Source organism: Ursus arctos, unplaced genomic scaffold, assembly GCF_023065955.2.
Source record: "Ursus arctos isolate Adak ecotype North America unplaced genomic scaffold, UrsArc2.0 scaffold_2, whole genome shotgun sequence".
NCBI classification, from domain to species: Eukaryota; Metazoa; Chordata; class Mammalia; order Carnivora; family Ursidae; genus Ursus; species Ursus arctos.
The window spans coordinates 69,270,144-69,295,763 of NW_026622874.1; the positions used below are offsets into that span (position 1 = coordinate 69,270,144).

Sequence of the window (25,620 nt, forward strand, 5' to 3'; positions counted from 1 at the left end):
AAGTGCTTTGGAGGTTTCCTACTTTTTGAAATAATTTATTTATAAGTAAGGATATAAGGCATATACTTGTATTACAACAATTCATTGTCTAAGATACAAATGTGAACTTAAATATTTTTATTGATAGGAATCAGTTTCTTGTTTTATATATTGAGGATCTGCAAAAGTTTTATTCAGAAAAGGGTTAAATGGTGGGGAAAACTTGTCTTCAACTACTGACCAAGCCTACCCATTTTCACAGTTCAGGTGAGGGGTCGGGGTGGAGCTGGCTCAGAACCTGGGGGCTGACTGGCTGCCCATTAGCCTTCAGACCAAAAGCCTCAGTCCCAGAGACTCTTATCTTGCTTAAGGGAGCAACAGTATTTGCCTGCAGGGTGGGATGACCCCGAGCTCAAGCCAGGGGGCTCCAGCCTGCAGAATCGTGTGGGGAGATGCCGTGGCATGAAGATGGGTGAAACCAGTGTCAAGAGATAGGAAGGTGCCCTTCGAGCGCAGTGAAGCCAGTTCCTACCCCAGCCCAGTCACAGCTTGAACCCCAGGGCTTGTCCACACCCGCTTTGGGTGTGGTTTAATCAGATACTTAGTGTCATCCCTGGGCAGTCAGTACAGCAGAAGCACAAAGACCCTGAGGATTCAAGTCCCTGCCCTTAGACGACTTCTAGCCCCCACCCTCTCTCCCTCAAAGAAGGAAGCCAGGCAAGAGAGCAGAGGCCCAGGGCAGGGGAGTGAAAGGGCCAATTTAATGAGAAACTACAAACTGAGACCAGCCATGATTCACAGTGACAGGAGGCCATGCAGTGGCAGTGCGAGACCAGGAGAGGGGTGGCAGCAGGATACAGCGGTCCACATGAGCAAGTTCACAGACAAACCATTCAGGAAATACAGTGTGGGCTCAGGCCCAGGGCAGGTGTCCACCAGGGCACTTCCGCCACTTGGGGCTGCTCCTTCCTTGTCCCCGGCCTGTCCCAGTCCAGTGCCACAGCTGCTCCTGCTGCAGTACCTGCTGTTGAAACAAGCACAGTGACACCAAGTCAGCCAGGGCCTAGGGCCCAGCATTTACTGGGAAGAGGATCCATGGAGAGTGCACTACAAATCTGAGTGTGCTTGCAAGGAAGCCCCTTCTCTCTGTCATCTCCAGTCCTGTTGGGACACACCAGCCACTGGGCAAAGGTCTTACTGATATACAGCAAAGATATGGTATGGACAGATGGGTTAGACTCCTGGGCATTCCTTCTGGCCCTGGCAAAGATGGGGATCTGTAGAGGGGTGGCCAGAAAGGGAGCCGGGTGGGGGCCAGAGGCGAGTCCCTTCTTGGCAAGCTGGGGCCTAACCATTCACCCCATAACCTGCAGGTGTGCTGACCTCTCTGCCTTATCCGAGGGAACTCTTGGGCACTTGGACAGGGTGTTAAGAGTTCTAAGGGCCAGAGTCATCCTTCCAATCATCATGCCTACCTCTAGCACCCCAGAAACAAAGCTAGGCCTTGGGACCCTGTCCTGCTTGGGTCCACTCCCCCACTCTTGGCCCAGGAGATCAGAAATAACTATGGCTACAGGTACAGCCCCACTGCAGGCCCGAGGTCTGCTCTGGCTGCTTTTGGTCCCAGGGAGAGTTAGGACCAAATCTATACTGTGTACAGAAATGGAGGAATGAGACCCCAGCAAGGAGACCATGCGAGGAGACCCTTCCCAGCTTCTCTTCCTGATCACAAACATCAAGCAAACCAGCAACACACAGGCTCAGTGCTATCCCCCTGCCACTTGCTGATCCTTGGCCTCAAATCCAACAAAGTTTTTGCCGGAAGAGTCAGATGCTCAGGGAAGGGCAAGCCAAAGAGGACAAGACTTCCAGGGGACTGGTGGAATGGCTTCCATCCCCAAGTGGGAGCAGGGAAGCGAGCCACTGAGCGAGGGGAGCAAAAGCACAGGGGGCCAGCCTGACAGGAGGGAGTCCAGTCCTGGCTCAGTTAACACAGGCGCTTGTACGTGTAGATGTAGGCTTTGCAGCTGGGGCACGTGTGCGTCACATCCTTGAAGTCGTTGATGAGGCAAGGGATCAAGCAACAGCCCAGATCACACCTGAATCAGAGACAGGGAAGACGGGGAGGTCGGAAGAGAAGGCACTGAAGGCACGGGCCTACTCCAGCTCGGCGGCAGGTGGGCACAGCCCCCACCAGCCAAGTGCCCACACCACCTACCCCATGAAGCAGCAGAAGAAACCCAGCACGAAGTTCATCAGGCCAATCTCATAGGAGATCTTGGTGGTGATAGCCTGCTGGCAGTGGGGACACACTGTCTGTACGGGGGCGCCCTCGAAGATCTCTCCCTGCAGTACTGTCACTGTGGTGGCAGCCCCTGAAGGAACTAGGACTGTGGCGGTGTGGCCCCCAGGGCCAGGGTAGGGCCCCGGCGGGTAGGGCCCTGGCGGATAGTAGCCCATGGGTGGGTGGGGGCCTGGAGGAGGATAGAAACCTGGAATGGCACAGAAGACAGAGTAAAGACGGGTTACAGCTTGACACCTGCCCCATGTGGCCCCCAGCACCCAGGACACAAGGGAGGCCTCCAGAACTGGGCCCTGGGCCAAGGTGATGATCTTCATTCTCCCAGCCCTGTGAGGACCAAGACAGAAAAGCTACTTGGCCCAGCCAGATATGGCAGAGCTAGGAAGAAGGCCTAATCTCTCTTCAATCTCAGCTTGATGTGTTTGCCCCTTGCCTCTGATACGCAGGGGACCTCAACCATAGGAGGGAGAGCCTTGCCATTCACCAGCCCAGCCCTCTCGTGGTCACAGGGCTCTTGGCCCCATCGGTGTCAGATCCTGCACTGAAATACCAGGGACTGGCCCACCTCACCTGGGGCCACCCATGCAAGAGCCCTGGGCCTTTCTTTGGCCTGAGGAGTCCTGAAGAATGCTGGGTGAGCAGGAGCCCAGGCCTCCCCATGGATTCAGGACCCTGGCAGAGAGAGGCCCCCACAGCACCTTCGAGTCAGCACCTGCCACTGTGCCTGAGGGGCTTTCCCAGGAGCTAGCCCTCCTCCCGGCAGGGCCCAGGATTCATGTGGCTTCCCCACAGTACCTGCACAGCAGTGCTTTACTCTAGGATACTCTCCCATGTCCTCTATCCACACAATCAGCGCCCCCCAGCCCTGAGAAAACACTGGGCAGGAAGACCACCTACCTGCAGCAAAGGCTGGATGGCAGCCCAGATAACATGCTGGATGCTGGACTGGGCAGGCCTCTGGGCTCCCCTTTTCCTACTTACCTGGAGGCATGTAGGTGCCATCTGCATTCATATGTGGGGGGATGAAGCCAGGTTGAGGCATTGGGTGACCCGGTGGCTCATAGGGTGGGGGACCAATGTCTGCGGGGGGCATCGACATGCCCGGAGGGGGCTGCATCACAGCTGGGGAGGTGCGGCCTGGATAGAGAAGGGCAAGGAGAGGGAGCTCAGAGGGCAGTGGCTTCCGGGTCAGTGGGAGGAGTGCTCCAGGTACCAGCTTCTAGGAGCTGGGACAGGCAAGGGAGAGGACCATCAGGAGCGCTGAACCCTACCTGGGGTAGGTGGGGCTCCACTCTTCTCCTCCAGAAGGGGGGCTGTGGGGCCTCCAGGATAAGGAGGGGGCGGCTCGTTGGACATCTTTGCTGCTTCTGGACCTGGAAGGAAAGCCGGGGACATTAGGCACGGGTCTGTGACAGTCCTTTGAGCCCCAGCAGCTCAGATGGCCTTTCACTCCTCCACGTCAATCTCTGCGCTCTGGGTGGGGAACAGGGCTCATGGACTGGGGTGGATTCCTTCAGTAGAGCAGTTTAAAGTCACTGGGCTCCCTCTAGGCCTTGAAGATGCCCCACCATCACCAAGGATAACGCGGCTCAGAGCCGCCACCATCCACCATCTTCCCTGCTTCCTGTGTCAAAGCCAGAAGGCAAGGGTACCCTGCGAGGACAGAAGCTGGTGAGGCAGACCCCCCCCCCCCCCCCAGGGCAGCAGACTGCCTTGGTACCAGAGCACCGTGCTTGTGGGAGAGGATCTGGGAGACTTTTACCTCAAATCCCAGGTACTCAGAAGGGAAAGTCAGGAGAGGCTGCTTCCGCTGCTGGCCTGAGCAGACACGCAGGGCTCTAGGGAGCTGTTCTGGGGGAGAATCACAGGCAGAGCCTCAGCACTAGGGCAAGAGCTGCAACCACACACCCTACCACATTCAGCTGGTTCCCACCAGCACAGCAGCAACCCGCTTGTCCACCGACTCTTTAGCTCCCCTTCCCCTCTCACAGCTGCAGGTCCTGTCCACTCCAGGCTCATACCAGCTACCACAGACACGCACCCACTGCAGGAAGAAAGGAGAGCAGGCTTCTCCCCACCCCAGCAGCTCTTAGAGCCAGCTGCATACAAGGGACCCCTGCCCCCCCCCCCATTTTTGTGGAGGATGGGGTGGAAAGGAAGATGCAGAGTGAAACACTTCCCTCATCTCTTTCCCTCCCAAGGCTCACTGAGCACCTGCTGTTGGGCCCTGGGGCAGAAGCAGGAAACCAGGGGGCCTTCCTGCCTTGGGTCAGCATCCTGTCTCCCTTAGCAAGGCACTTCCTTTCCCTCTATTCAGCATAGGTTAGAAATTAGTAGCATTTTGAAGTGAAGCTCAGTTAATATTTTTAACAAAATAATATGAACTAGAAAAAATTCTCAACAGTACAAAGAGACACACAGTGGCAGCAGCTTTCCTAGTGCAGCTCTGTCCAAGAACCCTGCCAGCGGGAAGTTTAGTACCCCGCCAGGGCAGAAGGAGCCTGGAGTCAGTTTATTAAATGTCACAGATCAATGGCAGGGCCCAAGAGACCAAGTCCAAGAAACAAAAGAAAAACAAGATAAACTGGGTATCAGTAAAATTAAAAACTTGGGCTTTGGGGCACCTGGGTGGCTCAGCTGGTTGAGCGTCTGCCTTCAGCTCAGGTCATGATCCCAGGATCCTAGGATGAACCCACATAAGGTTCCCTGCTGAGCAGGGAGACTGCTTCCTCTCCCTCTGCCCCTGCTCTCTCTTGCTCACTATCAAATAAATAAAATCTTTAAAAGAAACAACAACAACAAAAACTTGGGCCTCAAAGGGCACCATCAAGAAAGTGGAAAGACAGCTCACAGAACAACAGAAAAAAAAATTTTCAGATCTGCTAAAAGACTTGTATTTAAAATATCTATATGAAGAACTCTAGCTCATTCACAAAAAGACAACCCAATTAAAAAGCAGCAAAGATCTGAATACACATTTCTCCAAAGATAAAAACAAATGCCCAATAAGCACCTGAAAAGAAGCTGAACACTTAGCCTAAAGGAAATGCAAATCAAAACTACAATGAGGTACCAGCACAAGAATGGCTACAGTGAGAAAGGAACCAGTATTATGCAGAGAAACTGGAGTCCTCACACTGCTGGGGGCTGGAGGGTCGCGTGTGAAATGGCGCAATGGCTGTCCTGTGGTAGCACACAGTTACCACATGACGCAGTCATTCCGCTCCTAGGTGCGCACCCAAGAGAACTGAAAACCACACAAGAATTTGTACATGAATGTTCACAGCATCATTATTCACAGTAGCCGAAAAGTGTAAACAACTGAGGTGTCCAACCACTGGCAAATAGATAAACAATAGCTGTGCGCCTCCAGTGGACATGTACCCAGCCGTGACAAGGAATGAGCTTGCTACGGCCCGGATGAACCTGGAAAGCATGACGCTCGGTGAGAGAGACCAGACACGGTGCGACTCCTTCCACGAGGCGCCCAGAACAGACAAAGGCAGAGACGGAAAGCATACTTATGGTTGTCATGGGCTTGGGGGGTGGGGGTGAACAGAGAGTGATGAACACGGGGTTTCCTTCTAGGGTGGTGAAAATGTGGCAAAACTGGCTATAATGATGGTTGCACAGTTCTGTGAATATATTAAAAACCAGCGAATTGCACACTTTAAATGGGGAAATCATATGGTAGATAATTATATGTCAATAAAACTTATTAAAAAAACAATAAAATTGCCCAATCTCGCCACTTTAATGCAGCTAGTCTCCCTGCATGTCCCTGCCCGTCTGTATGCAGTCACATATATTTTTATACACTTGCTGTTTTGACAGTTTTAACATCGTGTCCTATGTATTTTGTCCATCTTGCAAGACTCCATGACCATCAATTTTAATATTCCCTAAAATGGGCCCATCACTGTTTACCTGACCAGCCGTTATTAAGGCATTTAGAATGCTGCTTGTTACTGTCATAAAAAACAGGGAAAACCTCTGGCTAATGCTCTTTCCCTTTCTTGGATCATTTTCTTTGGTTAAACTCACCAGAAGTGAAATTATTACATCAAAGGGTATGACCATTTTGTGCCCTTGGGAAGGATGATGGCAATTCACAGTACAAACTTTGGACACTACTGTTGTATCACTAACTTGTAACATTAAAATGACACTCGGTTACTTATTTCTTTGGCCACCATGAAGCAGAATATCTTCCCGAGTGCTTGTATATATTATGACCTGCTCTTCTGAGTTGCTACTTAAAATAATCCTTCAAAGACATGGAAGCCAAGAAAAGATGGGACTTACCCAGGTCACGTGGCATATAAGTAGAGCTGAGTCTAGGACTCTGCATGACTTTCCCACCCACCCCTGCCCGCAGGTGAATTTCAATTGCGCATGATCGAGAAAGGGAAGCCACAGAGCCCCTAAGGACATCACACAAAGTCCCCTTCCAGGCAGGACTGGCTGTGTGTGCTGGGCCTGGAGATCCTTGCCAGTCCACCAGGCGCCCTCCTGATGGCAGAAAAAGAGGCTTGTCGTGCTTCTGTAGAAAACTTCATATCCCACCGAGTGTCTTAAATGTGGGCCAGCACCTGTCACCAACTCCTACGCTTCCAGCATCTGGGTTGCTGCTGGCTGGCACCACTATCTCACAGCCCCAGCTCCCCAGGAATCCAGCCAGGAAGAAAAGGTGCACTGCGCTTGGTGAGTCACTGGAGCATTTTCCGGTGCTAGGAGAGAGGAATTAGCCTGGGTCCTCCCGGTCCCTCTGTGTCCAGAGGGCACACAACACTTGTGCCACCCTCTAACTTTTTCTTCAGCATTACATCTAGCTCCATAGTTTCCTAGAGCACTGTTCTGCTTCTGGAATTCTGCCATCATAATGATAGTACAAGCCTGGCACACAGGACAAAGCCGTTCCATGGTATCCACCCAACTCTGAGCCATCCTCTGTACCCGGGGCAGGCACTGCTGTGCACCACATGGATGCCACCCACTGACTGGACCACCACTCTCTTCCACACTGTCCCTCGGCCAGCATGGCTGTTGCTCCTCTGTCTCCCCTCCCCTCCACACCCGCACCCACCCTCCAGCTACCTTCTGGAGCTGTCAACTGTGGCAGAGACTGGGGGCAGGACCTTCAGTATGAAGGAGAGAGACTGGGGCACCAGGGTGGTTGGCTGGGCGTCGGCCTTCAGCTCAGGTCATGATCCCAGGGTCCTGGGATCAAGCCCCATGCCGTCGGGCTCCCTGCTCAGCAGGGTGTCTGCTTCTCTGTCTGCCTCTCCCCCCAGTTTGTGCTCTCTCTCTCTTGCTCACTCTCTCAAATAAAATCTTAGAAAAGAAAATGAAGGAGAGGGGTTTCTAAAGAATGAATTGTGAACTTTCCTGGAATTCAACTCCCAGTGCCTCCCACTATAAAACAACAGGCATGCCACAAAACTATGTTGTCTAAGGTGCAACAAAAACTAAAAATGCTATGATCTTAAAAAAAAAAAAATCACACGTCAGGGCACCTGGGTGGCTCGGTTGGTGAGGCGTCTGCCTTCAGCTCAGGTCATAATCCCGGGGTTCTGGGATCAAGTACTGCACCGGGCTCCCTGATCAGCGGGGAGTCTGCTTCTCCCTCTGCCTCTGCTGCTTCCCCTGCTGTGCCCTCTCTCTCTCAAATAAATCTTAAAAATTAAAAAATCACATGTCCAAAAGCAAAACAGTTTTCCGGTAAAAATGCACACTGCTCAAATTACGCTACAAATGCCAGTGTGGACTCTCAGATCGCACCCTGGCGACTTTGACGTTGCGCTGGCGCTGGAGCGTCGGTTACTGGAAGCTATGGAAGGGGCTGCAAGACCCAAGCCCCCGAGGTCTGCAGTTCCCCACAGAGAAGAGGGAGGCCTATAGTCCTGGGAGCTCAGTGAAGGCAGCATGCAGGCCCAGAAACCCAAAACAGGCCTCTCAGCCTCCCATTCCGACCTCTCAGATATGAACTGTGAAGAAACTGAGAATTGCCTGAAAACCCTAAGTCTATCGCACGGAACAGGGGCTACCCTGGGGCCCAGAGGACTGTACGCTCTGTACATCGCTCTGCACCCTCTGGATTCTGTGGATGAAAAGGTGTTGCCACTGCTGGTTCTCAGAACTGGAGATCCAGCTGACTGCTCAGCAGCTGGCCAGCCAACGAGGTGCTGACCCCAGCGGCACAGAAGTGTGAGGGCGCAGAGAGGGGGCACCCAGAACAGCAGGGCATGGGCTCCACTCCACACGGAAGCAGAGGTGCTCTCAGTGAGCCGTAGCACGTCACACAAGAAGGAAGAGTGTTTTTTTTAAAAGATTTTATTGAAGAGGGAGAGCACAGAGGGAGAAGCAGACTCCCCGCTGAGCAGAGAGCCCGACACAGGGGCTCAATCCCAGTACCCCAAGATCACGACCCAAGCTGAAGGCAGATGCCCAACCGACTGAGCTACCCAGGCGCCCCAAGAAGGAAGAATCGTAAATGAAGTTCTCTTAGACGCTGACCCCATGCAGGCCATGAGGGCAGTGTGTTCCAGGGACATGGATCTTCCATGCCTCACAGAACTGCAGAGTCCAAGAGATGGTACTGAGTACGCACTAGAGAAGCAGTAATCCTGACACCCCAGGGTGCTTGCTACAGGTGCTCAGCTGTCCTCCTCAGCCCTACGGGGCAGCCCTACCAACATCTCTCCACTTTAGAGGTGAACACAGCTCACGTCACACCCAGGGTCACACGGGCTCACAATCAGCGTTTTTGGTGTTTTCAACGGTTTCTCTTTGAGCTTTAAATTCCCGTTTACCAGTTTTTCAGCACAGTTTTGGGGTGCTGAGGAATTTCCCACTTAGTCCTGGATAAAAGTGACATGCCACTGCCCCAGTGCCAACGGCTCCTACTTTAGAAGCCACTGGCCCTTGGGAGACAGCTATTTTCCAGAGGTTGGAAGTCTAGGTTGAAACTAAGCAGTATTTGGAAATGTGTGCAGAGCAGAGGTTAGAGTACTAGATGACAGAGATCAGTGTCCCCTTGAGTGCATTTTCAGGATGAGGCTAGCCTGCCAGTCATGGTCCTGACCCTTACCAGGGCAGGGAGGCAGCTTGGGCCAGGTGGCTGATAAGTTAGAAGGCTCAAGACTCTTGGGAAGGTGCTGTGGCGTCCAAAAGATACCCTGTGCCTGCAGCCTCTCCATGCTGTTAATACTGGCCTGTTTCCAGGAGATCAGCAAGAAAACCCTTAGGATGGAAAGGGCCATAGCCTGCCACAGGGAACAGTAAGGCCCCAGGGGTCTGGGGACAGACTTAGGGGCGCCCCAGCAGCGGTAGTAGTATGCCCAGGAGAGAGGGTCTTGAGTGGTCTCTGGCAAGAGAGAGGTAAGGGCAGGCCTGCACATGCTCCTTAGCCCTCTGGGAGACAGAATGGGGCTGCCTGAGGCCCAATCTGGCCCCTGCGCCCATAACAAACACAGCCTAGCAACCACTGTAGTTTTATGTAGAATGGAATTATTCAAGTCCCCCTAAAACGAGATGAAGCCTGTCTTCACATCTGTCTGTGGACCCACTGACTGCGAGCTCATTTCACTTTTCCAAGAATGGCAGATGCTGGGGCCGCTGGGGGCAGGACACAGTTGTGCCAGACATAGAGCCAGGCCCTTTTCCACAGAGCTGCCCACAGCTCGCCTCCTTAGCCCACCTGCTGGACCAGCAGCCCCTGGAGCCTGGCGCTGCTTAGCACTCAGTGCAGGTCCACTGCAGAATAGAAACTTCTGCTCTGCACCCCAGTGTTGGAAACCCAGTCCCACCCTCAGCCATGTCACAGAGAACAAGGCCTCACGCCCAAGGAGCACTCCTTGCTTCTCCTCTGATGAGCTGGTGGGAAAGCTGAGTTTCCCCAGGTGTGAGGAAGGAAATGATGTCCTGAGGTGCCTGCTATGGGTTTTAGGGTTTGGGGCCATGAAACAAGCAAAACTGCCTTATGTCCCACCCCTCCTCCCATCCCACCCAGCCCAGGCCCTGTCTGCACCCAACACAATAGTCTAAGCAGCTACTGAGGACAAGAGCTCCAAGGACAGAACACAATGTTCCAATGTGGGGTCAGGAAGGCAAGAACCCACCCCCTTCTCCCATTCACAGAAGGGCAAGGATTTGCTCCATGTCAGTTGTCAGTTAATGGGAAAACGGGGCACACATGGAGAGTGTGGCGCTCTGGAGTCAGACAGCCCTGGGCTTCAAGCCGGTGGCCTTGGGAGAGTCATGGACCCTCCCTGAGCCTCAGTCTTCTCGGGACTAGAACCCCTGCCTCCTGGCCAGGCTGAGTGCAGAGCAGTGACGACACATGCCCAGTACCTGGGAGACTCACTGGGCAGGGGAGCAGAGCACTTTCAGGTCCAAACACAGGTCTACTGGGGGGATGACAAGGCTCTGGAATTAGACAGTGGTGATGCCAGCACAGCTCTTCAGACCTACTAAAGCCACTGAACTGTGCACTTTAAAACGGTGGATTATATGGCATGTGAATTATAATTACATCCCCCCAAAAGCAGAACCCATCCAGGTGTGGACAGGTGTGTGTGTGTGCATGGTTATAAATGAGAGATGGGGAAGAAACACCGCAGACCAAGATCATCGTCTCTGGGGTTGAAAGTTTGGCAGCCAAAGGTCAAGAGAGGTGAGGCTTTCTGTCATTACACAGACTTACACATATTTTAAACAAAAAGGTATCTCTGTGTTATTTGCATAACTAAAATTTTGAAAAGAAGACAATTTTAGGACAGAGCTGTGATGGGCAGCTTCTATCCCTGGTGAGAGAGAGAAGGCTTGGAGTCTCCATCTCCTTGTGCACTGAGCTCAGCAGCTCTCCTCTGGATCCCCCCACATCCCAGAGAGGAATTCAAAGCAAAGACTTCGGGGCCCTGGGAAAGGCCCTGGCATTCTGCTCAGCTCCCAACTACTCATCATTCATTGCAGAGAGCTGCTGTTGATCCAAAGCTGGGCCAGCTGGCAGCAGCCTACAGTGACCCAGGCAGGCTGCCCATGGGAGCTGGGAGGGCCTGGGTGCAGGCCAGCAGGAGACACTCCTCCCCGGCTGCAACCACAGCTGTAAACCCAATTCTGCAGTCTGAATGGTCCTGCACACCGCCAAGGGATACCCACCCTGCCCCCACGGTCTGCGCTGCACCACACAGGACCTGCCAGGGACACATACTGACACTCTCTTTTTGGAGGAAGCTCACACCAGGAGGGCAGGGAGGGACGTTCTGATGCTAAGCCTCATCTGTACACGAGTGGGCGCTCCTGGAGGACCCAGAAGGGCACCAGGGGATGAGGCCGAGGTGGAGGCACAGGGCAGTGAGGGCAGTGCCCGGAAAGAGGACTTTCTGACACGAATCTGCTAGAGCAGCAGCTCCCCAATGTTTTGGGTCTCGGGACTCCTTTACATTTCATTATTGAGTATTCTAAAAAGGGTTTGTTTTTGTGGGTTATATCTATCAATACTTACCATATTAGAAATAAAAGATAAGGACTTTTTAAAAGTATTTATTAATTCATTAAGAAACATCAAAAAACTCATTACATGTCAGCATAGTTAAAATAACTACCTTCCAAAACAACTGTAATAATGAGACAGCTGGCATTGTTTTCCATTTCTGCAACCCTTTTTAATTTCTGGCTTACGGAAAGTCTGCTGGATTCTCCTGTCTGCTCCTCCACCCAGTCTGTTGTGCTACGTTGTTTTGGTTGAAGTATGTTTTGGTTGAAGTACGTGAAGAAAACCCAGCTTCCCAAAGATAAGCAGCTGGAAATGGGAGGGGCATTTGAAGAGTCTCTTCAGGTACGTAACTGTGGACATTCTTCCATACCACACCCAAACCTGACCGGGGTAGTGTCTCAAAGGTTAGCTGCAATATGGAATCTGAATGTTTAATGAATTCTTTCTTCTGTTACAGTTCATCGGTCTACCCTGCATTTTGAATGGCTTTTACACATGCATGGTTTCTAACCGCACGCAGGGGTCATCTGGAAAACATCGGTTCACAATATGAGCCCCGATTATGAAGACAGAACAGTGCCGATGTGTCTTATATAATATTCCCCCCACTCAAATCACATGGCTAGTATCACCACCAATCTCATCAGAAAAGTCTTTAACTATTGGGAAGCTGTCAAGCTTGCAGTGGCAGATACAAGTTTTCCAAAATTCTAACTTTCACTTGAAAATTCAAATTTTATCATTGGCCACAAGTAGATTAACCAATTTATCACTGGTGACATTTACAAAAACAAAGGTCAGCTGTTTTCCCTGAAGTAGTGGGTTCACTGTTCATTTTCAAGAGAATGTCCACTAAATCCCCAAGTGTGAATAACCACAGTTTGTGTGTCAGTTGTTCAAGTAAACCTGGAGCTCCATGAGATAGCTAGTTCAGCTCACAATTCAAACCACTGTGCATGTGCTTTCCCTGAGGCATCGGTCATACTCCATGTGTGTGTGATGGAAGTCTCATGTTTCATCACACAGAATAGTTGAGATGTGCACTCGAGGGTCAAGATGATTTAATACAGTAAATCATTTTTACTGTTTTTTTTAAAATGAGGCCTGTGGGTGTGGTGAGCATCATCCCAACAACGACGAGCCCAGGTTGGTGCCTCTGCCTTGAGTCAGACAGCAGTTCACTCCTTGCTGCTTCTGCACCACAGATGTGGAGGCCAACACGGTGAGAACGGCACTGTTACCGCATCTTAGCATTGCCATAAAGAGTCCTGACCTTCAGCCCTCTGGAAGCCCCCAGGAAACGGCACCTGTCACCTTTTGAGTACTGCTGTGCTACAGGAAGCCCCTCAGACCACAAGGGGCTCGGCTGCCACAGAGACCCAGAGCGGCCCGCCCTGTTGAGCCTGAGCCTGCTGCTCCTGCACCCCAGCCCCACCCAGGCTGCGGTGCGCCTGGCCTGAAAGGAAGCAGTGGACCAGCTCAGACCCGGCTCACCACTTTGTAGCCGCATGACCTCGCTGAGCCTCAGATTTCCTCATCTGTAACCAGGGGTAATCATGCCTACCTCCAGGGGTGGGAGCAAGGTTTAGAATAAACTGTGTGCAAAATACCCAGAGGAGCGGCTTCGGACCCAGCACACAAGAACACGGAACAATGGCACCTGCTAATATCGCCATTTATTGTGAACAACTTCCAACACGAAGGAAAACAAAACAGGCACCAGGGTCTCTGCCACGGCAGCTTCTGCCCCCACAACTGTGGGGGCCGTGGTGTGTGCTCCTCACAGGATCCGGGGGGACTTGGAATCAAAACCCACCTGAGTGGCCCAGCCCAGGAGAGTTCATCCGTGACACAGCCAAGCTAAGGCCACCTGCTCTGCGGGACTCCTGAAGAGATACTAGCAATCCTCCTAAGGGGCCATCTCTGCTTTCGGGCAACCTCACAGGCAGTAATGGCCCAGCAGGGGCGCTCTGCCCCGAGACTCTGGATGTCTACGTGAGACCCTGGTGGCAGGGTGGTGGCCAGGCAGCAGCAACTGCAGGATCACCTTTCCTGGGGGCCCCTCTCCAAAGGAACTCACCTTCCCAGCAGCCATAGTGGCTAGGATTCCAGCTGGCCTCAGGGGGGCTCCTCAGTCCCCAGGACGCAGGTTCCAGGCGTCTGGCCAGAAGTAGGACTTTGGGATTTGTTGGGGAAACTGAAAAACAGCTTTCTACATTGCCTCCAGCCTCCCATATGCTGAACAACAGACAGGCACCCACTGGTCAGGAAGGGTTGGAGGCCCAGAGTAAAAGCCAAACAACCTCTTGGGTCCTCTGGCCCACAGGTGACTGCATCATCTGTACCCCACCTGCCCACCCCAGGGGCCATGTAAGAACGGACACACAGATGTGCAGAAGTCATGTAAGGACCAGGCAACACGAGGTGTCGCTGACTGGGGAACTTAGTTGCCAGGGATGGCCAATGACTCCCTGGGCAACACCACGTACTGTCCTGTTCTCCCAAGTCCCCAGGGGCAGGTTTAAGAACAGTCCGTGTGGTGGCCACTTCACAGAGGCCCTTGGAGGGTGGGACAGTGAGTCTTCTAGGAATAACTACCTGTCTCTTCATGATGGTAGTTGTGTAGCATGGCAGGAAGTGAGAGCACGGTCCCTGCCTTCCAGAACCTTAAAATCGAGTGGGGGGAGACAGGTATTAAATCATAACACCAAAAATACCAAACATAATGACAAAGTGTGACCAGGGGTGTGCAAAAAAGTCAAGGAGACTCTGAAAGCACAGGAAAACTGGACATGATCTGGGGATCAGGGACTGTCTCTCCAAGCAAGCCAGGAGGAGGTGGAGTTAATGAGACCATCAGGCAAAGGATGGGATATGAAGAGCGGCTGGATGGTGAGTCAAAGACTGAAGGAAGGAGGCTGTCCCCGAGAGGGGGTACGAGGGTGATCAGGTCACAGACTGGAGCCCACGTTCAAGCTGCCCAACTGCTTCAGAGGCACCTGGCCACAGGGGCTGCTCAGCCAGAGCACATAGACCGTGGACCCCCACAGGGAACCTGGGCCAAAAGGCAGGATGAGGATCACGGGCCAGGAAGCCCACAGCACCCCCACAGCAGTGCCCCAGCACTCCTCTTTCCCAGCCCACTCACCTGAGTGGTGCCCCCTTCCCGAACCACTCAGTCTTCAGACACAAAGCCGTCAACTTCCTTTCTTGATGACCAGCAATAAAGTTTGAGAATACAGGGTTCATGGGCATCCTGCCCACCATGACAGACTGTATGACCCTGGACGAGTTACTGAATTTCTCTGAACCTGTTTCCCTACCTGGAGCACCACACTCTGTTTTTATTCAGGACAACAGGGTCTTGACTAAGACACTTCCAGCCCTTCCTGCAGTCATCTGTGACCACATGACTAAGCTCTGGCCAATGAGTCATAAGCAGAGTGCTGTAAGGACTCATAGGAAGGTGTCCTCCTGCCCTCCTGTCTGCTGCCTGGAATACGGATGTGACAGCTCCCGCAGCCATGCCTGACCATGAGGTGACCTTGGACATGGAAGCCATACTGAGGACAGCAGAAGGTGCCCAGGCCCCGGAAGAACCACAGAGACACCATGCCAGCACCAAAGGGACCACTTCCCATATCTTCTATGTGAGAAGGAAACAGACTTATTTATTGGTAACTTTGGGTTTCCTAGTAAATACAGCCAAACCTAACTCCAGTAATCAAAGAGAAAACGGAAACGCTAGTTTTCCAGCAATTCTCAACCATACTATAGCCAAAATTTACTTCTGATTGCTAAATTTCCAAATTAACAAAGAAGGAATGTGAGCATCATTAGAAATATGCAGTGCTAGTTAGGCTGAAGGTATGTCAACAAGTGGTCCACAACTGAAAGGCTCCTATTACAGACTTCCCACTGACTTGGCTTTCTCTAGCTGACGCTGCTGCCTCCACACGGGTTCGCTGAGCATGCCCTTGGAGTGCCAAGTTCTAGCCCTGGAGGGCCTGGGAAATCCTGCCTGTGGCCCATTTTCCATTGTTCTTACTGATGGGAGGCAGGACGGAAGAGGCAATCCCTCCCTCAGATAGCATCACTGGTGGCTATGAACCGTTTATTTTTACACGTGAACACGGGCTTATCTGATGCCGTGGGAATTCTAAATACTTCAAAACAAGCTAAAGTTAAGACACAAAGGACCAGAAAGCAGATCTGGTTTTCTCATCTGCCTCTCTCATCCTACCCCACCCGCATGCTCCTCCCTGATCGGTATTAGGGCTCCAAGAAGCTACTACACCAGCCCAAGCCCATGGCCCCAAGAGAAGGCTTGAGCCCTGGGTTCACAGCGCAAGCTGACAGGACAGAATCCTCACCTGCGGGTGCCCAGGCGCTCGGTCCCACGCCAGGCATCTGGTTCCCCAGCTTTCCAGAGGCGTGATGAAGCCTAAGTAGGGTTGTGTGTGAAGACCACACAGCTCAGAGCCTGTCACACAGTGTTCAATAAACACAAATTCTTGCTTGTATCACAGGTATTTATGGAGCCGCAAGCAGAGCATGAGAAAGGAAGCATACAATTTAAAAAGAGAGAGAAAATACACTGGTTGCTCTTAGAAACAAAATCAAAAGGCAGAGAGGACTCAAGGAATGGTTCTAAACTAAAAATTAGTAAGATTTCTAGGAACTGTGATGACGACAACAATCATAATTGAACAATTTACATCATGCTGAATTCTTGTCAAAGTCCTGGCAAACCACTCTGATTGCACGAGTGTCAACAGCACCGGACCACAGCAGAGCAGGTCAGTGCGGCTCCTCTGGAGGACAATTCTGCTGTCTGTACATTCTGTTTGACTCATTAATTCCATTTCGACACATCTGTCCTAGAGCTAAGAGGGCAGGTGAGCAAAGATTCACAGGCAAATGTCTGCATGTACCCATGTCTGTGTTCCACCAAAGGGACTGGTTACCCATCTGGTTTCCCTACATAATGTAATTGTATTCACCCCCCAAAACGACATAGATCCAATTTTGTAGGCAGAACGATGGTCTTGATACTGCACTGTAAAACCAGTATGTGTAGGAATTCTACTTTAAAAGTACATATTTACATACATATTACACACCAAATGTTAATTGTTTTCTCTGGGTGTTAAGATTTTGGATCATCTGGGGCGCCTGGGTGGCACAGCAGTTAAGTGTCTGCCTTCGGCTCAGGACGTGATCCCGGCATTATGGGATCGAGCCCCACATCAGGCTCTTTCGCTATGAGCCTGCTTCTTTCTCTCCCACTCCCCCTGCTTGTGTTCCCTCTCTCGCTGGCTGTCTCTATCTCTGTCAAATAAATAAATAAAATCTTAAAAAAAAAAAAAAGATTTTGGATCATCTATTTATATACAAATACACATACAGAAGCTGTTATGTGTACTTTCTAGTTTTTCTAGGATGGGCAGCTCCTTGGTTCTTTCCGAAAAAAGGCTCATTATAATTGTGTTAAATTTATGTGTATTCCTCCTCAGTCCAGAAAGGTGCCTCTGACTGTAATCTCTGGGAAAAGCAATAGTCCAAGAAGCAAACCCAGGGACTGGCTATTTGCCAGTTTTCTCTCCCAAAGTGGTGTTACGGTCTTTATATTGGTGTCCTATCTGTCTGGTAGCACGAGTCCATTCTCTAAACCAGGTTGCCTCACAGTACTCCAGTAACATTGAGGGTCTAGATCTGTAAAGCTGGAACATAAAGACCATCCAAGGTAGTTCTGGCCTCGGAGATCCTGCCTGGACAGCCAGCATGAAGTCACTTGGCAGAGGAGGGCAGGTAAGAAAAGCCCAGCAGACGCACATGAAACAGAGACTGACCAGGCAACGGAGCTGCGCCCGGGGCGGGGCCGCTGGCTGGGGCAGCTGCTGGGAGTGAGGCCCAGGCCTCCAAGCTGTGGTCCAGCACCTCCTCTGCCTTCAGAAGTGCCTTCCAGGCAGGAGGGCCTCCGGAGCTGGACACAGGAGGAGGAAGTACAGACAGGAGGAGAATGAGCAGCAAAGGGAGGAAAACAGATACAGCTGCAGCCACTAGAGAAGAAACAACTCATCTGCACCTGTTGGGCAGACAGGGCTTGGGAACTGAAAGCCCAACTAATTTTAGAAGCAGGATAAGTCTAAAAAAACCATCACTTAGGCAATCAAAATGAAGCCCTGAAAAGAAAAAAATCCTTACCTTTGCCTCCACTGAGCTGACCCAAAGCAGTCTTTGACTCGACTCCATTTTAATCAGTTATCTGAGATCAAGATATACCATTCTGACCCAGGTAAAAGCACGAGGCCCTACGTGCAACCAAGCCACTTGGCCACTATGGTCACGGACACCCAGTTGGAAGAATCTTATTTCAGACTCAAACCCCGTAGCACCATTGCTGGCCCAGGAGGGGAGCTCAGCCAACATCCGGGCCTGGTCCAACAGTGAAGAAGTATCTGTACAGCATTTACATCCTTCATGTTACAGGGCGTCCTCCCAGTTAGTTTAAACAAAGAACAGCTGGATGGAGAACAGGAGTTGCAGCAACCTCACTGGTGCCAGCATGACAGGCTTCTAAAGGTCACCTGGATGGCATCAGTCAAAAGAAAAAAGCCAAAACCAGGAGACATGTCGCAGATTAGTCACTGTTCCTGAGCCCACTGCAGTGGCTGGATGTTGCCGTAGACAACACAGTCAGAAGCTGCAGGACCAACGGAAAAAACCTGAGATGAGAGAACATTCCGGGGCTATGCTCTCCACTGGAAGCGTCCTGGTGGCCGGGGGCACTCAGACAAGCTGTGCCACCGAGCACGTGGGGCCGGCGTCTGTGACCACAACATCAAGTCCAAGAAAGGGAAGAGTGGGAACAGAAGTGCTCTGGGACATACGAGTGAGGAACAAATCAATCAGCAGCTTATATTACATTGCACAACACAGTATATGAAGTTTAAATTCCTGTCACTATAAATGGACATCTGACCCAGGGAGTTTACTCATGCCAGTTGGGACAGAAGAACTATTCTGGATCTTCTTGGGGAAACGGGAGCTCAAGGTACATCTGGGGTTGCCTTATTTATGGCCACGTGCAATTTCTCCACGATTCATACACTTAGAGACCACCTTCCCGGCAGAAATGTCATTAGAGATCACGAAGTCCGCAGTCTCAGCTGACATTCATGACTCTTCAAACATTTGCTGAACCCCCAGCAGAGGCAGGGTGCTGGAGACGGCGGTGGGCAAGACAAGCTGCCCCCCCACCCCCACCCGGCTGCTCTCTGACAGGAGCCAGGCCCAGCTGCTCGGGGAGGAACCCTGACTCATGCCCCAGGCACACTAGATGCACCGGTCTCGGCTCTGTCTCTTTTCTCACATGTTCTCCGTTCTATACTCAAGCAGGATCTCACACTCCCAACAAAGGGCTTTGCAGACTAGAATTCCACCGCATGAATTTACGTGGATTTCACTGTGGCCAGAACAAAACAAGAGAAACAACTGAAGTGAGCCTACCAGCCCCTGGCTTTTCCTTTGGTGAGGGCAGGGCTTGGGAGGGGAATGGAACTCAGGGGCCCAGTTCCAGCCCACCTCTGAGCTCACAGGCAACTCGAGGACTTTACAGGGCAGGTGGACCATGAGGTGTCTGCTCTATGAGCTGACTTTAGACCCTAGCCACTGAATGTTCACTTGGGAACTCAACTGTATTCTCCTGTGCTCAGGGGAGCACCGGAGCACATGTATTCTCTGTTCCGCACCCTTCAGGCCTTCACCAGCCTTCCCAAAGCCAGGACAGCTGAAATGCAGGCACAGGACGCAATTTCATTCAACACATAAATACCCAGCCCACGCTCTGAGCCAAGCACTACTTAGGCCCTGAAGGTGGGGAAAACCTGTCTTAATGGAGCTTACATCTGCAAGGGGTTTGGGGGGGAGGGGTTAGAACACAGAAAGAGGTGAAGTATATAGTCTGTCAGACAGTGACGCATGCCATGGAGGAACGATGAGCAGGGAAGGGAGTGCTGCAGGGATGCCATTTTCAACAGGGAGGGTTTCTCAGAATGAGGATCATTAGGGCCAAGACGGGACAGGCCATGTGCACAGCTGGGGAAAGAAGATCCAGGCAGAAAAAGTACAGAGGCCTGGAGTGTGCCTGCACAACCCTGGGGGCTGGGGGCTGGGGGCTGGGGGCTGGGTGGCATGGTGCAAGGAGAGTGGGAGGAGCTAAGGGAAGAGGGGCTGGCCCTTGAGGGGAGGGAGGCCTGGTCCTCAGGCCACTAAAGGATGTCCACTTTACTCCAAGTGAGATGGCTCAGGAAATCAGGCTGTCCAGTTGTCCCTCGGCTCTCCACTTCCTGCACTATGTCTCATGTACTAATGTGGGCCCCCAAAGTCCTGATATCAATAGGCGGCTGCTAGAGCTGGGGAACCGTCAGTTCTCAGGCCCCACCTCCATCAGGCATGGTTTCTTCTTCGGCAGTTTGACTCAGGCCACAGAGAATTGGGTCATGGCATGGACCATATGCTCTCCAGATAAAGCAGGTAAATGCACACAGAACTATACGTGTAACCTGAGCCTGACTACACAGGGACAGAGACTGAGGCCTAAGCCTCAGACAGTATAGAATGCCCCAGAGCCCAAGAGCTGACAAGTGGTCACAGGGGGCCTTCTCGCCTGGAGCAGTACAGAATTCTTCCAGGCCTAGGAAAAGCCAGTTTTATTCAGCAGAGCCATCACTATCCAAGTTTATTTTTTTCTTTCTTTCAAGTGACTACCTGTTTGAAAAGCCTTCAGATTCTTGACGCCTTAATTCAGCCAACATTTCATGGGCCCCTCTATGTGGGTCACTCACTTTGTGGCCCCTGCCCTCAAGGAGCTAGGAAGCCAGCTCACACATACGAAGAATTTACGAAAGATACTCAGCAAAACCAAAACAAGAACCCATGACAGCAGGTGCTTCAGGTGAGAGAAGGGGCGTCTGTGGGTCAAGACACTGGGGAGGCTTCAGGTACCGGGTGGGCCCTGCAGGAAGGAGGGCAGGGATTCCTGGTCTGGGACAATGGAGTCACTGTGAGCAGAGGGGAAACAGAACACTGTGGTCAAGGGCTCAGCCTCCCCAGGCCAGACTGGCAGCTCCTGGAGGGCAGGGATGGGGTTTGGGGCCAGTGTCTCCATAGCGCCAAGCAGCACATCAAACACTGGCTGTCTGGGTAGATAAGTAATGCAACCTGGCTGGTACTCTGGGGAGGAGCTCTTCCCCATCCCATAGGCCCTGTGCCATTAGCAGTACACCGGGCACTAAGATGGATGTCTGAGAGGTGTTCCAGACTTTTCTCTGGCCCTTAAACCTTGACCTGTCAGCAAGTCCTGCCAATGCCATGGTTCAAAAAGGTCTCAGATCCATTCTCTCATCTATTGCTCAAGGTTTAAGGGCCAAAGTCTAGACGGCCCATGTTCCAGATATCTCTACTACACTCTACTGCAGCCACCCAGACTGTAATCCACTCTTCTCCAAACAAACCAAACCCCACCCCTACCAAAGGACCTTCCACGGACCCTTCCTCCACCTCCACACACCTCCCCCCTGCGCTCCAAGCCCTGCCTTTCCAGCAAACCCTAGCCTTCCCCATGACTCCCTCCACACCTCACTCATCTCCCACCCAGGGAATACTGGGTGGGGGGGAGGTCTCCCACTCGTGTCCCTGCAGGCCCTGCTTGCCCCTGGCACAGGTGCGTTGAAAAAGCGAGTCTGTGAGGGTTGGAGTTAGCTTAACTAGGTTTCCCATGCTGTTTCCTGCCCAAATGCCCACCACCCACAGCCAGTGGGGCAGAACACAGCCTTAGCAGAGATGGAGTCCCTGGCTTCCGGATGAAAGTGCCTGGTTTATGGCCAAATCCAGAAAGAAGACCCTCTTTTAAAGTCACAGTCAACTCCATTGAGCACTTTCCACGATGGGGCTGGGACAGCCCACATTTTCCTCGGCCTCACTCTCTCCAGCCCTGCTGTGCCCATATCTGGCAATCTTCAGTAAGTCACTAACTCTGGCTGTTTTCTCGGCCGCAAGACCAATGCCTGTGTGGCCCCCGGCTGCTTTAAGGACCCCCGAGGACGAAGCCCAGGTGAGGGTGGGCCCGGAGCACTTCCTAAGAGCAGCCCCTGCAAACACAACTGCCTTCGCGGCTGCATCCCCAGCTTGTAAGACTTGCTCTTAATGTTGCTTATAACCAGGATAGGTTTCACTTCCTCCCATAACAGTAAGGATTGGAATTCTCAAACCCCACCCCAGGAAACCCCTCCCGCCTTCTACCTACTTCTGCCTTCCTCTGTTTCTCCTTCAAGGGAAAACACAGACACTGGAATAGATCCGGATTCAGACTGAACCAACACTTACGGACACATTACGTATCCAGCACATCCCGTTGTTATGACCTTCGTGACAACTCCTTGTGGTGAGATCGATGGTGCAGGGTCACCCAGGGGCCAGACCACAAAGGAGCTCACAGCACCCACAGATCAGAAGCACCAAAAAGATGATGAACAAACATTTTCTGGAAAACGGATCCGACATTACCAAACACATCACAACCACTTTTATGGAAACAATCAGAATGTCACTGGACTTCCTTACCCTGCGCTTCGTGGTTTTATGCTGGTTTTACCTCATCTAACATTAGGGGATCCTAACCTTTCCGCACGAGCGGATACAGGTCTTCATCTCACCTGGGTGTTGCTTTTCACCTATCATAGATGTAGCAAGCGAGGCTCTGGGAGGGCAAACGCCTTGTCACACAGCTTGGAAGCGACAGAAGTGCCTCCAACATGGTCTGAGTCTAGACAGTATTGGTCCCAGGACCTCACCTTTATCACCAGAACCTGGTAACTCACAGAGCAGGACAGGTGCTTGGTCTGCAGGCTCAACAGCGACCAGACCTGCATCTCCCTGGGTGGGCTGCCGTCTCAGGGGGAAGAGGCTTTGCAACAGGCCCAGGCCAAGCGCCCCCTCTCCTCTGTCGCACTAAATTGCGATGCAGCCTCTACCACCTCCTGAGGAGACATGCCTGGGAGAGTCCTGACTGCAGAGATGAGGAGCCGGAAACCCTCTGTGGGGTTCTAGAAACTGGCACATTCCCATTCTGTACACTCCACTTCCAAGTCCCTTTGTGGAGGCCTAATAAACCTTGTGGCATTCCTGCGAGCCTAGCTCTCGTCCCCACGAAGGGCCAACGTTATCTGCAGAGCTCCCCTTGCATGCTGCCTTCTCACCAGCATGACGGCTTTACTTCATAGAAGGACAGAGATGTCAGTATAAGGTGCCATGATTCTAACTACCACGTTCCCGTGTCCTCCATGAATAAACAGATGTGCATGCCCGTTGAATAGTGTTGCTGAAGCTGGAAATGAATTTCTACAGGACCTGTCTCCTCTCCCTCTCAGACAACTGAACCGGATTAAGGGTTGGTGTTTGTGCCTACAGAGCACAGTACCTGAGCCCAAGGGACTCAAAGCTGGGCTATGCAGCCCTGTTCCCTGGAGCTTGAGAAAACACACCGAACTGGCAGGTTCAAACCAGGCAAACTTAAACTGTGAAGAGCAGCAACAGAGTATGCAGGCTGACAACTTACATCACTTACTGTCAACGGGACCTGCTGGGGCAATCTGACTACTAGCATACATTTCATTAGCACCCCCCAAAACATTTTTGTTCCCTGAAGTATAACTGCACATCACACATTCCATGTTTCTGCTCTTAGTGATTTTAGAGCCATGACCTACTGTTTTCAAATCTCTGTAAGAACACATGTAAAGTTCCTTCCCGCTTCCAAAGGCCCAACCTATGGAAAAACCTCCAAACTCGTCCAGCTCCTCAGGACGGGAGACAGAGATGACCCTTCAACACCCAGTGTTCTACTGGTTAAAAAACAATACGCAAAAATTCTAAGACTCTACTTAATTATAGGCACGTTTAATTATTTGGGAGGGAAATAGACTGATGTCTACACTTTGACACACATAAACAAGATGAACTGCTGATCGTGAGATTTGAGACAAAATACAATAAAATGCTGCACATTCTAGACAGTGGTCTATAAATATTTGAGTGTAAAGTTTCTTCAACTTTTATGTATGTTTAAAATTCTTTATAATTAAATGTGGGGCTGTGGACAAGGCAGAGCTCGCACGCCTCTCCCCACCCAACTCTTTTTTTTTTTTTTTAAAGATTTTATTTATCCATTTGACCGAGAAAGACAGCCAGCAAGAGAGGGAACACAAGCAGGGGGAGTGGGAGAGGAAGAAGCAGGCTCCCAGCAGAGGAGCCTGATGTGGGGCTCGATCCCAGAACGCCAGGATCACGCCCTGAGCCAAAGGCAGACGCCCAACCGCTGTGCCACCCAGGCGCCCCTCCCCACCCAACTCTTAAGTCAGCCCCGAGGTAGGAAACAAAGTGCCAAGGAGAGAGGTCACACTTGCCTAGGCAGTGCCTGCCCAGCAGCAGGCCCCACTGTACACAAAAACTAGAATAAATGCTATGCCCCAGGACCTCCAACCTCCTCACTTCAGGATAAAGGCTCTCAACCCCAAATGTGACTAAGAATTATCTGGGGAGCTTATTAAATACAGTCCTGGCCACATCCCATAACTGCTGAATCAGAACGTGGGGGGGGGGGGCAGCTGCCCAGGAATCGGCCCTTTTAACAAAGGCCCTGGTGATTCTGAGGCAGAGGATCTGAGATCCACACTGGAGACATTCCGAGCCGCTAGCTCCTTACCTGACACCTGTTGAGAAGCCTCCTGGGAACATTTACAGAAAAACAGAAACGCACACCTACGACAAGTGCCCAAAGCCGGGCTCGAAGACGCCATGGGTTCAACTACACCAAGGTCCTCTACCGCTCGAAGCTGGGCCCGAAGCCAGGCCCGGTCACTGCCTCCCCGCCAAACCCGGCGCGTGCGGGCCGAGTGCGGGCGCAGAGATTTACAGACATCGGCCAGCGGGGACCGGCGGGGGAGGGAGAGGCGCGCGGGCCTCTCGGGCCTCCCAAGGTCAACGAGGAGCTCAGCAGGGGCTCCTCTGTCCCCGGGACCCTCCTCCCGACCCCCTTTCCTCGAGGAAACCAGCCGCCGCGGGAAGCAGGAGATGCTGTTTCCCCACCTTTCCTTACAGGGATGTGGAAGGTGTGATAAGCGGGACCCGGAGGAGCGGGCGGGCAACCCCCAAGGTAGTGACCCCGGCGCCCGCCAGGGCCTGGCCAAACTGTAACCGCAGCCCCGCGGGTGGCCGGCCAACCCAGCGACGGTGCGACGTCAAAACCCCGAGGGCCGCTCTGGATCGCATCAGTGCCCGGGGAGGAGGCGACAGTCTCGCTGCGCCGCCCCCGGGGATCCTTTACCTCGGGAGGCCGGGCGCCCGAGGCCGAATGAACGCCGAGACAGGCCGGGGTCCAGGCGCTGGAAGGACGAGACCCTCGGCCCCGCGGGGCTTTGCGCGCACGCCGCCCCCCGCCCGCTCAAAGGCCTCTGGGAGATGTAGTCAGTCCGTGCGCCTAAGACGCGCTCCACGGGTCGGGGAGACCACAGTGCCCGACATGCACCGCGCAGACGCCGCAGGCGGGGGCTGGGGGCTCAGCGGTCCGAGGTCATCCCCCTCCCCACCCAGGGCTGCGCGCGCCCAGCCCTGCTCCCGGGGTGCTCCGCCGGAAACTGTCTCCTGTGGCCCAGGCGACTCACCGTCCCCGCGGCACCCGCGGCGGCCACAGCTGCAGGAACGGCCGCCTCCGCAGCTCGCCGTCGCGCGTCTGTCAGAAGGAGGCGGGTAAGCTTTGGAGCAGGGCGACAGGGCGAGGGGC

General features: G+C 52.5%; 1 protein-coding gene across 8 annotated transcripts; it reads right to left on the reverse strand.

Annotated features, from left to right (window-relative positions):
- Positions 1–102: 102 nt before the first annotated feature.
- On the reverse strand, positions 103–25,620 carry CDIP1 (cell death inducing p53 target 1). Of its 8 annotated transcripts, none has more exons than XM_026520421.4 (6): positions 25,502–25,620; positions 4,044–4,127; positions 3,553–3,654; positions 3,263–3,418; positions 2,198–2,471; positions 103–2,078 (listed from the first exon to the last, which is right to left on the reverse strand). In XM_026520421.4, the coding sequence occupies exons 3-6, from the start codon at positions 3,635–3,637 to the stop codon at positions 1,967–1,969; spliced, it is 627 nt and encodes a 208-aa protein (XP_026376206.1). In that variant the 5' UTR covers positions 3,638–3,654; positions 4,044–4,127; positions 25,502–25,620; the 3' UTR covers positions 103–1,966. The 8 variants fall into 8 exon arrangements, with proteins under 8 accessions (XP_026376206.1, XP_026376204.1, XP_048080834.1 ...); XM_026520419.4 differs by having other exon boundaries at positions 4,044–4,132; XM_048224877.2 differs by lacking the exon at positions 25,502–25,620 and adding an exon at positions 25,165–25,295.